Source organism: Bemisia tabaci, chromosome 5 (genome assembly GCF_918797505.1).
Source record: "Bemisia tabaci chromosome 5, PGI_BMITA_v3".
NCBI lineage: Eukaryota > Metazoa > Arthropoda > Insecta > Hemiptera > Aleyrodidae > Bemisia > Bemisia tabaci.
In genome coordinates, this window is record NC_092797.1 from 52,484,363 (window position 1) to 52,496,633 (window position 12,271).

Below are 12,271 nucleotides of genomic sequence, written 5' to 3' on the forward strand. Positions count from 1 at the left end.
TGGAGCGATCTGTCCATACTATTTGTCTCTGGTCCATACTCTCGCTATGCAGGTACTCTACTCCTGGCATGGGTTTAAGGATTTTTTTAAACATTTTTCACTCCGAATAATTAACCCTTTATGACAGCTTAAAGAGCCAAAATGTAATGTCCTTGACAAATGAAGTGCCATCAAGGTCCAGTTACACGATCAAATTGAGCCATCAAATTGGGCTTCTCATTGGTCGCATTCTGAATGCGACCAATGAGAAGCCCAATTTGATGGCTCAATTTGATCGTGTAGCTGGACCTTGAGTAGATTCTAGCAGTTGAATCGCAAATCCTTGACGCATAAAAAAACTTCGTTTGTAATTTTTCAATCCGAAAATTCCATCTTGTGAAAGTCGTGCTCCTCCATCTAAGTACGCGGTAATTTAAACCGCGCGCCACGCGCGGTGCGTCATCCGCTTTGTTGCCGGCTTTCCTTCGTTTCGTTTACTGATAACTGCCGTGTCTTGTTTTTGTCTCCCTGTGATCAGAGATTTGGTTTTTGCTCTGCAATGTGCGTGTAGTCTACTACAGTTCTTTACCCTTTAGTTTTAGTTATTTCGTCTCCGCTCTGCACGTGTGCGGTCGAAAGTGTGCACTTATCCTTTCAATGATCACGCCCGGTGAATAATCAAAATTCTTTGAATTATTTTGCCTTTTTTTGATCGTAGTCTTATGAGTTAGTGAATTACTTTACTTGAACAGCTATCAGCACATACGGACTGAAGAATACAATATCATTATCATGGAAAAACGAGCCATCGGAATTGATTTGGGAACCACCCATTCCTGTGTCTGTGTTTGGCAGAATGGTAAAATGGAAGTAATAAGCAATGAACAAGGTAATCGAGTAACACCCAGCTACGTTGCCTTTTCAGAAGTACGATTGATTGGAGATACTGCCAAAATGCTAGCTCCTATCAACCCGAAGAACACCATATTTGATGTGAAACGTCTCATAGGTCGGAAATTTGATGATCCTCTAGTACAGGCTGATATGAAGCATTGGCCCTTTACTGTAATCAACGATGCTGGGAATCCTAAAGTGAGTGTTGAGTACCAAGGAGTGGATAAGGTATTTGCGCCTGAGGAAATTAGTTCCATGGTCCTGTCAAAATTAAAAGAAACAGCTGAAGTCTACCTAAACAGAAAAGTCACTGATGCTGTAATTACTGTTCCAGCATATTTCAATGACTCTCAAAGACAGGCCACAAAAGATGCTGGAGTTATTGCAGGGTTGAATGTCTTGCAAATCATTAATGAGCCCACTTCAGCTGCCATTGCATATGGACTAGATCAAAACTTGAAGAGCAAGCGGAACATCCTGGTTTTTGATTTGGGCAGCGGTACTTTTGATGTTTCTGTCCTGACGGTCGATGAAGGTTCTTTATTTGAAGTGAAATCAACTGCTGGTGACACTCATTTGGGTGGTGAAGACTTTGACAGCCTTCTGGTGAACTATTTGATCGAAGAATTCAAGCTGAAGCACAGCAAAGATCTTGCATCCAACCCTCGAGCACTAAGTAGATTGAGGGCTGCTGCAGAGCGAGCCAAATGTACCTTGTCATCAGCACCAACAGCCAACATCATGATTGATAGTTTATTTGACGGTATTGATTTTTACACACAAGTCACAAGACCTAAGTTTGAAGACCTTTGTGCTGATTTGTTCCAAAGAACATTGACCACAGTCGAGCAAGCTTTAACAGATGCTAAAATAGAAAGAGAAGCAATTGATGATGTAGTTCTTGTTGGAGGTTCCACGAGAATTCCAAAGGTCCAATTATTGCTCCAGAATTTCTTTGATGGTAAAACCTTGAATCACTCGATTCACCCAGATGAGGCTGTTGCTTATGGTGCTGCTGTGCAAGCTGCTTCACTGAGTGGAAATGAAGACTTAGAAATTAAGGACATAGTGTTGCGCGACGTTACTCCTCTTTCCCTTGGAGTTGATACCGTAAACGACGTATTCAGTGTTATCATTAAGAGAAATACCAGGATTCCATTTAAAGAAACAAAAACCTATGTAACCGCGAAAGACAACCAGGAATTACTAACCTTCTGTATCTATGAAGGGGAGCGAGCAGTAGTCACTGAGAATCATTTGCTGGGTAAGGTTTCACTGCGAGGTATCAAAAGAGCACCCAAAGGTGTGACTACGGTAGATGTCTCGTTTGACTTGAATGAAGAGGGAATCCTTTCGGTTTCAGTTGAAGAAAGAGGCACTGACAAATCTGAACACATTACGATCACCAACGAAAAGGGTCGCTTATCCAAAGGAGACATCAGACGAATGATCAAAGAAGCTAAAAGTTTCAAAGAAAAAGATGAGAAGCATTTAGCTCGATCCAGAGCTAGGAATCAACTAGAGGATTATACCTATAAAATGATGCAGGAATTTAAAGTAGCAGAATCTGAGCTCAGCCAGGCTGATAAGAGTCGCATGAAAGAGGAAAGCGATGAAATCTTGGATTGGCTGAAGAAAAATCCTAAAGCTGGTCTAGGACAATATAAACGGAAGTTGCAAGATATCCAGGAGAAGTGCCAGCCAATCATGAAGAAAATTCATAAAGAAGATGCGCTACTTGATTAAGTGAGTCCTGTGGTGTGCTTTCTCATTCTGCCTTATCAAAACTTGAACTTTTGAGTTTTTTGTCTTCACGATAATTGAATTTATTTTTAAATTTTGCACAGAGTGAGAGCCTAATGTTGTTGGGCAGTTACCAGAACTGAGATGATAATTTTCAAAGCTCTATCAATCACAAAATTTGCGATCAGTTTATTTCTCAGCCCAGATTGTATCATAATAACCCATGTTTCAATCGTCTCTCAAGCCTCAAGTAATGGGTCCACTGTCTGATCTTGAATGGACTCATGTTTTCCCTCTGAAAAGTTATTTTTAAATATTTTAAGAATTTTCATTGCTATGGCAAGTGTAAAATTACCTTCAGTTCTAATGTATTCTACTGACCCCTGACATCATTGCTTAGTCTATGTAGGTCGATCAGACCTACATAGACTAAGCAGATGATAATTTTCAATGCTTTCTCAATGTCAAAATTGTCAGTAGGTAATTTATTTTCTGCCAGTGATTTGACTCGTCAACCCATGTTTCTTTTGTTTCTCAAGTAATGCATTCGATTTTGGATCATATAATGGGTTATAATTTTTGCAACAGAGTTATTTTTAAATGTTTAAGCCAAATCCCTCCGCTGAACTCTTGAATTTTCAATGTTATGTCAAGGGTGTAATTAACTTTAGTTGTAATATAGCCTCTTGATATTTCCTCCTGATATCATTTCATATTCCATGCAAGTACATCTGACCAATTTGTGAAAAGGGAATTCTAAGGTGATTTGTCTCAGATTCTTGTCATCGTGGAACTGGCATGCAATTTATCGCATCAATTAAGTAAGTATAAACTAGTGATAGCTTTGACTGAAGTAACAGCATAAAAAGGAAGGTACCATTGGTACCCTTCGCGCATACATCTAAAGAATCTTTCTCCAAAACAAACAAATTGCAGAATTCAGAGAAGTGAAAGCACGATTTGGCTACCAAAAAAAAGTTGCATCCAATACTGAGGTTGATTACTGAATTGACTTTTTTTCGAAGCCAAATTCTGCTTTCATTATTCCGAACTATGCATTTTTTTCCATTTTTGAGAATGACTCTTTCGATTAATGTGCAAGGGTTATCATCCTTCTTTTTTTTATTATGAAGTCAAAATCTGTCAAGATTTTTGACTCATCGATGCAATGTGTATTGCCTGTCAGTCAGGTGATGCCAAGAACTCAGGACGAATCACCTTAAAGCTTCCTGTGAATTGTGCATTGATGCTAGGTGAGGAGCTGTTAACTAGCTGTTTCTTGGCGCTTTATGGTGTTGCCTGAACTGCATCTCTCAGGCCTATTCCTTGTCAAGGTGTCTTTTTGCTTACTACTAAGGAAAGATTAGGGAATCAATTTTTTTACAATGTGTGAAATATTCGTGCCTTCAAAACTAGGGACTCAGCCGATAATGCAAATGAAAAATTTGTATCACTGCTGAGTACCTAACAAGCTGAAAATGTTGAAAGTTGTTCAAAACAAAGTCTCACCAATGGACTTGCCTTTAAGGGCTTGTTTTCTCCTTCTGTAGCGTTAGTGAAATTAAAATATCTACTCTACAGTAAAAACACATGTTATAAATTTTGAAAAAAACCGCCCTGACAATTTTTCCTGCTTGCCAGGCAGTACCTATTGAAATAAAAACAAAACTGCAGCAACCCTAATCACAACCAGTGGTTCCTTTTTCAGCATTAGTCTGTTCTTGATGTATGCTCAAAATTACACACTTTTTCAGATAGGTCTTGTGTTTTGCATGAACTATAGTAAAAGCTCATTAGATAATTGTCCCTCTATCATTTAATCCCCTTCAGTATTATTTTTAAAAAATGTTTTAAACGTAGTTTTATCTCTGACTTTCAGAGCTGAAGGGCTACCCAACAGCTATAGTTTGTACAAAAGGTTTTTCTATTTTTTTGTTGGTGTTAAACTAAATGAGATCAGCGTCAATTATTGGAAAGAAGCTGCTCATTGTAATCTTTAAGGTAAAATAAGTAAAGAAAAGGAAACAAATTATGCCGTCGATTTTCTGCGCTCTTGTGAGTCATACTTACTTGAAATTTCTTTTTCATTAACACTCAAGTGCAATTTTATTTTTTCCGTGACGTATCTCCGTCGAGACGTTGGCATCCTCTCATACTCGGTTTTCTCCTTTGGAATACTAGCCAACGTAATTTCTTGATAACCTTCTTGGTTTTCTTCTCTGTCAGTAGAATATTCTGCATACATTTCAAACTAGGTACCTATGTAGTTTACTTTTTTTCCCCTCTCTCAAATAAATAAAATGGCGGAAATTTTGAAACATTGCTATGGTGTTCCCTGGTTTTGCACTTTGGTCATCGATATATACCTATTGAAATATACAAAATTGATCTCCCTATCACCTTTTAGTGCACAGAAAGGTGAAAGCCCTTTTGCTTTAGAGAAACCGTTTGTTTCCTGTCAAGTTGATACTTGCATTATTTTTTTTCCATTTCGATGGGAAAAGTGCAAAACCTTGTATCTCCATTGCGATGTTTCAACATTTCCAATCCCATTTTATTTTTTCGAGAAAGAAGGAGCCATATTCACAGTTTGAAAATAAAGAAAATTTGGCGAACCGAGAGAAAAAATCAGGACAGTTTCCTTTCTAGAAGTAACGTTGAGTAGTATGAAAAAAAGTTTGCGACGTCGTTGCGAGCGGAGGTACCTACGTGTTCCCGCTCTTTGGCCGTCTAATTTATTTTCAATTTGTAATGCTTTGGGAATCGTTGTAATTAAATCTGGAATCACCGAAATCTTTATTTTGAGCATTTCAAATGTTCCGCCATCAAATAGGAAGGAATATTCATGCAGAATAGGTTGAGATGAAGCTTCAAAGGCTTTGTGCTATGTATACCCCAAGTCCAAGGCTTGGACTTGGATATAGACCCTGGTAAAAATCGGCGATAGGAGCTGCGTTTCAAAATACCATAGGATTCTTAAAGCCGACTAAAGAAGGCTATTGAAAATCATATAGCCGGGCTATACGAAGCTATAAAGAAGTATACAGTCGGGCTATAGTTCCTATCGCCGGGCTTTACACTTTATCGCCATTGGCTATAAAAGGCTATACGAAATTGTGTAGAAATTCGTGTGCTTTGGAAATTATTAAATTTGATACGGAACTACCTTAATATTTACCAAACACACATTATATTTTCCTTTAAAACATTTTTTTATTTTTCAAATAAGATGAAAATAATGCATACAGAGTGTGCAAACATTTCAAAATGATGAGTTGAAAACCGCTGACTCCGCGAGACTAAATATTAGAGCCGAACACAGAGCGGAGCGGCGACGCACTGGCGCCTACAAACCTAACAGGGATACTTCACGCATTGCGCAATGCGTGAAGTATCCCTGTTAGGTTTGAAGGCGCCAATGCGCGTTTCGCGCTCTCTGCCCGCCCGCCGCGCCGCAGCGTGCCACGGCGCGGCGCAAGACCAATCCACACAGGTCAGTCATTCCCGTGGACGAGTTTTGGTACTCTACTGCGCAGTGACGTACTATTGAGTGCTTGCAATGTATTTCTTATGGGAGCACCCATTGTGACGTACTATTGAGTGCAGCCGAGTTAGGGCCGGGCGGGGAAGTGGCTTTCAAAAAGATGCGCAATGACTGACCTGTGTGGATTGGTCTTGGCGCGGCGTCTGAAGCAACTATTTCACACCAGATGTATTGCACAGTATCATAAGAAATTGAAGGCGCTCAAACATACTAAGAATGACAGGCATCCTTCAAAAGCACGGAGCTTTCCTCGCAAAATAAATCAAGATACTACGACACAAGAAGAGAGCGGTAGTCCAAAAAGTAACTAAGTCCTAGTATCCGTATTTCGTAACGTTTAGCATAAAATGTATCGTCTGGCTGTTGCTTAATCCCCATCGGCTGTAAAAGGCTGAAAGAAATTGTACAGCCGGCTACAGAAGCTATTGGAAATCTTACAGCCGGCTTTCGGTCTATGGTATTTTGCAACACAGATTTCACTGCCAATTTTTACCGGAGGCATTTCTGTTTGTATGAGCAATTCACCTACAAACCTAAAAAAGAAGAGAGCACTGAATTAAATCCTTTCATGCATGAGGCACGCACAGTATTTTAGACGAATATGCGTGTCAACAGACCGTGCAATACTTATATTGTAGAATAAATTTAAACTGCTCACATGCCACAACTCGACCTCCATAAAGCATGTAGTCACACATTGGGAAAATAAAATGGAATTCTTACTAAGTAAGCAGGAAGATGTTGCAAGGCGAAATATTTTTTTTTCCGGAGTCAGTCGAATGTGCTTTTCCGGCCATTTGCGATCTTTATGACTGCTTTCTCATCAAATTGTGGCTTTTTTTCTTAAAGCAGAGAAATGCCGTTGTTCCCACAGTACTAATACTAAACTCACGGCAAAAGTGAATTTTGAAGGCGTTTGAACTCTTTCAGTTTGGCTAAGGCCAGGAATGGGTATATCCTTTAGGGTGCGGCTTATTTTCGTCATGTCGGAAAATCGACGAGGTCCGGGTGGCAATCGATGATACCTATGAAAATAATAGGCTGTATTAAATTTTAGCCGATTTGAAGCTTTTTTAGCCGATGCTCAAAGGGATCAAAAGTAAGGGGCAAAATTACATTGGTTTAAATGGGCGGAAAAACGCCTGATCCGCGCAAATGCGTTTTTTGGAACCAAAATGTGCTTGAATGAAGAAAACCTGGCCAACTCTTAGAAAGGCATCTAAAGGCCCATTTGAAACGAGAAAATCGCACTTTTGACCCATGGGTGAGGGTAGGGGGATCACTCGAGTGCAAGATAAAATATATACACCAATTTCGTTCCAGGCTCGAGAAATAGTATGTGAGGTAACATTGTAAAGGGCCAAGTATAGTTCTCAAGGGCCAAAACAACTATTATACATTATTTCTCATCAAGTTGTGAGATAAATTTGCTTCTTCAACTTTGGAACACTTAATTTGAGTTCGATCAGAAGCGAATTCTTAGCTCCGGGCGCGGCGCTTCAAAACCGGTTACGCCGTGACCCCCCTGTCCCCACTCATGGGTCAAAAGTGTGATTTTCTCGTTTCAAATGGGCCCCTAGATGCCTTTCTAAGAGTTGGTCAGGTTTTCTTCATTCAAGCGAATTTTAGATAAAAAAAAACGCATTTGCGCAGATCAGGCGTTTTTCCGCCCATTTAAACCAATGTAATTTTGCCCCTTACTTTTGATCCCTTTGAGCATCGGCTAAAAAAGCTTCAAATCGGCTCAAATTTTATACAGCCTATTATTTTCATAGGTATCATCGATTGCCACCCGGACCTCGTCGATTTTCCAACATGACGAAAATAAGCCGCACCCTAGGTATCCTGCCCTGTCACTGTATAACAATTTAAGCTTCGGCTTTAAACTTTGTAGGTACATATGTAGGAACAAAAGATTAGAATAAAATGTAAAAAAAAAGAAAAGAAAAGAAAAAAGAAACATATCAGGCTAGGAATTTTTTGAAAGCTGCTATATGAATCATTTTGACATTCTCTCAAAAATGAATCTATAAAAAAAATTTTGGATGGTATTGCAACATCACAGTTCTAGTAAGCACAACGTCTCAACTCATGAGTGCGGCGGACTGCATGACTGCATACGTAAATTAATGCTGCATTTACTTGAGTTGAGCGTGAGAATATATGACACCTTTTTGCATTAGAGATCGCGACAAAAAAGCCGACAGTTCCTTTTTGCGAAGGAAACAGAAGGTTCAAAAAAGAACCCTTGCCGTTTTGTTATAACTTGGCAACCGTTAGAAATTTCGAGCGTCGTCGCTAGGCCAAATCGCAACGTTGCGTTGTAGCAAATAGCTCTTTGTTTCGGTGAGACTGTAAGACTTCGTGTAATAGATAACTATGTATTTTCAGAATTCTGGCAAAATTTCGATGGTTTTTTAACGGAACTTTTTATTATCACAGCAAAAACTAATACAAGTAATGAAAAACAGGGTATGTACCTAAATTAATTTTACTATGTATTATTTCTTAAATTTTAATTTCAGTGACATGAATGTGCATGTTGCATATTCAAAAGTTGAGGATACTCCCACTTTACAGAGACCACACTGACAGTGAGTTGGTTGAGGCGCCTTGATGCAACTATTCGCGTTCCACGGATGTGTGTGTTGCATGTTCACAAATTGAAGGCGCTCCCGCTTTCTTCACATCTTCAGAGATGCTCGGGAGTTGTCAGCTGTAGCGCCCGAGTAATTAAGTGCCCATGTAGGGAAAGCATTATCACCTCAATCCTTCGACTGATTACCAAAAAACTCCCGCTCTCTGTTTGGTCGACGGATTTTCGTATTTCGTGGTAGCCTCTCCGCTCCCAGTTTTCCACCGAAGTAAAGAAGGATGATTTCGATCGAGTCCGAGAAATGATACGATTGTCGAACTTTTTTGATACGATTTCTCGACGTTTGAACTTTGGAAGCAAGTTCTGAACAAATTTTCGTGGATATTTTTGCCGAGGATCACCATCTTTCTATTAGTTTCATTCGTCTCTCTTTCGAAACTACTAATTTCTATTGATCAGGTTTTTTGACCTAGATACCTACTTATCGGGGTTCTTAAAAAGCTCATGACTTTTTTTTAAAAAACTCCCAATGCTTTTTTGCGCATTGAATGCCTATATTTGACGGAATGTATAATGATTTGGTCATTTTCTGTCCCTTTCCAGGCCTTTTACGTACCTAAACATAGTTCTTAAAGCTACGATTTTGGTGAGGAATGCAAGTTTTGCGGGTTTGCGGTCGAATGCTGTATAATTCGCAGTTCTCGCCAAAAGGCACTTAGGCCCATGCTTAGGTTAGTACTAGATTCGACAATAGACTGGAAATGACCAAATCATGATACATACATTTAAGCCGCTTTCTTAGTGCTCTTTGGCGCTCTGCGACATTTAGCCGCCCTTCGTTTCCTTCCAGGAGGAACCCGATCAAGCGCCTTCTTCGGCAGCCTTTCTTCCGTTATCCTGTTAGTGTTACCATGACCATACCGGACAAGCTATTTGGTCATGACGTCGAATACGATGTCATTTTGGACTCCCATCATCTGACGCACTCTTTTGTCGCGCTCTCAGTCATGATGCATTCTGTAAAAAATAGACCCTCGATCGACCCAAGTAGCAAAATAGAATTTTTTTCGAGAAAAAACACCTTAAGAAAATTGCTAGAAAAAACAAAGAAAATTAGAGGTATCCAGAAAATAGAAAGAAAAAACATTGCGAGTCAAAAGTCTGACCAAAGAAAGTAGACCTATTTCATAGGTCTACTTTCTGTCAACTTCCCATTTGGAAAAAAGATAGAAAATTTATTGAAAGTAGAATTATTTTCTAGCCAATTTCTTAATGTTTTCTTTTAAGAAAATGCAAGGAAAAATGTATTTTCTTTCTATTTTCTGGTGTCTATTTTCTATATCTACTTTATACCTATTTTCTTACAAGAAAATTATTCTCTTTAGAAAGTAGACATTTTCTGGATGAGCGCCACCTAGAAAGTAGCTGACAATGCTACTTGGGGATGAGCAAAAAATCGTCGAGTTGAGGAAATCCAACCAGGGTGGGCCCAACAACGGCCATATCGATATTTCTCCTTTCTGTCTCTACGGAACTACTGTTACAATGCATGGAATTTTAGACACTGCCCCCCTTTTTTCTATTTTTAAGAAAGATGGGAAAATGCAAAATTTATCAGTAAAACATGTTTCACTTTTCTTTTTTAAAATAAGGTACCAGGGATTTTGCAACAGTGCCAAGCAAGATACAGGGTTTTCTTGCTGTTCCCTCTCAAGTTTCTTCTTTGCGCCTATAGGTTTTGATTCAACGTAGATTTTAATTTTAAGTAAATGTTTCCCTCGTTTTTTTTTCCAGTGTGGGGGAGTAGCAGTTGATCAGACGTCTTTCCGAAAAATTTATTCCTGACACAATGAAGGGTACAACGTTTTGGTAAGTTCTTCAAAATTTTCATTCTAACTATAAGTGGATTGCATTTTGTTAAAAGGTTGTGCACTGCAAAACTTCGATCATTGCAATACAACGATTTATATCCTGAAATAATATGCAATTTGCATGGTAACCATTGTCCTTTTACAGTGTTCAGCGAGTAAAATAGAAAATGTTTAGAGAATCTCGGGTGTTCCTTTCAAGACAAAAGGAGCTGCACAATCTTAGGAATATTGTAATGCTCCTGGTTCCTATTTGCAAAATGCAATCCAAGCATGCGCCTCTTTTCTCTTCATTTCGGTTGTTTCGTTTATTTTTAATGTCGCATCTGACAGGCACTGAACGATTTGGGAATAACTCAGCCTATGTTCATGACTCACCATCATACGGACTGTCAATTGGACGTAGTTCTACCAAACAGACCTATGTGGAAGTGAGAAATATGGGGTGTGCTCGTTAGTCTCTGGCCGTAAGAGTGAATGAGAATAATAAAGCGCCAGTGACGTCAGCGGCAATGAAAAAGCGGGGGTGAGACGTCGACGTCGTCGTTGGAGCTCTTTAACTCATGAGCCCTGTCCACAAGGCTCTATTGCCCTGCCCGCGGCTCATGAGTTCCGCACTCAGTTGCACATAGGTCTGTTTGATAGAATGCAATATCCCGCTTTGCCAATTCTTCAAAAGGAACCACGCCCACTTTTACATTGCTTCTTATGCAGATTTATAGAGCACACCCCACATTTCTCATCGCCACATAGGTCTGTTTGATAGAAATACGTCCAATTCTTCGGAGCTAAATGAGGATATGTCGTAAATGGTCAAAAATGTTGAATTTTTTTGCGACAGTAAGAATGAAAGTCGAGGGTAAAAGTGACGATGAAGGTTTTTGAATTTGAGTCGTCAGTCGCAGTCGTGACATTTTTCGACCTCCTCCCCTCCTTCCCTCCTCCCCTCTCTTCCGTCACCCCTTGCTTGGGTGAAAAAGCCTCTCGACCATGCGACCGGGCGGGTCGCGATCGGTCGCGTGGGGAAATGGTAAGGCCCCGAAAACGGGGTTTGTATGAATGAGGAAGCCGGCAAATCACATTTTTTCCCCTTTTCTTTTCTTGCGAAACTGTGCCCATTTTTTGTAGAACAACGGTGATTTTTTCAACTTTTTCGTGAAACCTCGGCAATACCTAATCACGTGTTTTTTGTAAATCGGAATCGTAACCGCGGCAATTTATTCGTACAGAGGCACAAAGAAGTCATATTCTTGAAATTTCTAATGTGGAAGTGGTTTTAGAATGAGAAGGCTAAGAACTCTCTGCATCCCTGCCCGGTTGTGGCGCAAGTCCCAGTCCCTGTCCATTAACATTTAAAAACAAAATCCCGTAACGCTCTCCTCGATGACCCCTCTATCCTTGAACGTCATGTAATTTACGGACGGTCCCTTGAAGAGTAGCTGCGACAACACATAGCATGTCAATACTCGCTCGACAATTTTTTTTTTTTAAATGAACGATTACATTTGTTTTAAACTGTTTGCTAAAAATTTATATGAAGGGATTTTTTTTTTTTTTTTTTAGTCCTTTACTTTATACTTATAAGCTAACATGTACATGTATTGAAAGAAAAAAAGAAGAAAAAACAAATACTGAGATATTCCAGTG

The 12,271-nt window shown here is 39.5% G+C and overlaps 2 protein-coding genes across 6 annotated transcripts in view; both read left to right on the forward strand.

Annotated features, from left to right (window-relative positions):
- The window catches only part of LOC109039837 (uncharacterized), a 45,518-nt gene that overhangs the window by 2,881 nt on the left and 30,366 nt on the right, over window positions 1-12,271 (forward strand). For 3 of the 5 annotated variants that reach the window (XM_019055509.2, XM_019055506.2, XM_072300911.1), the window contains exon 2: window positions 10,551-10,625. The exons of the other annotated variants lie outside the window; for them this stretch is intronic. The gene's annotated coding sequence lies outside the window, so the exon portion shown is untranslated. The remainder of the gene's footprint in view (window positions 1-10,550; window positions 10,626-12,271) is intronic. 5 annotated transcript variants of the gene reach the window in all.
- LOC109039835 (heat shock protein 70 B2) lies at window positions 344-3,913 on the forward strand. Its single transcript, XM_019055502.2, has one exon. The coding sequence runs from the start codon at window positions 772-774 to the stop codon at window positions 2,617-2,619; it is 1,848 nt and encodes a 615-aa protein (XP_018911047.2). The 5' UTR covers window positions 344-771; the 3' UTR covers window positions 2,620-3,913.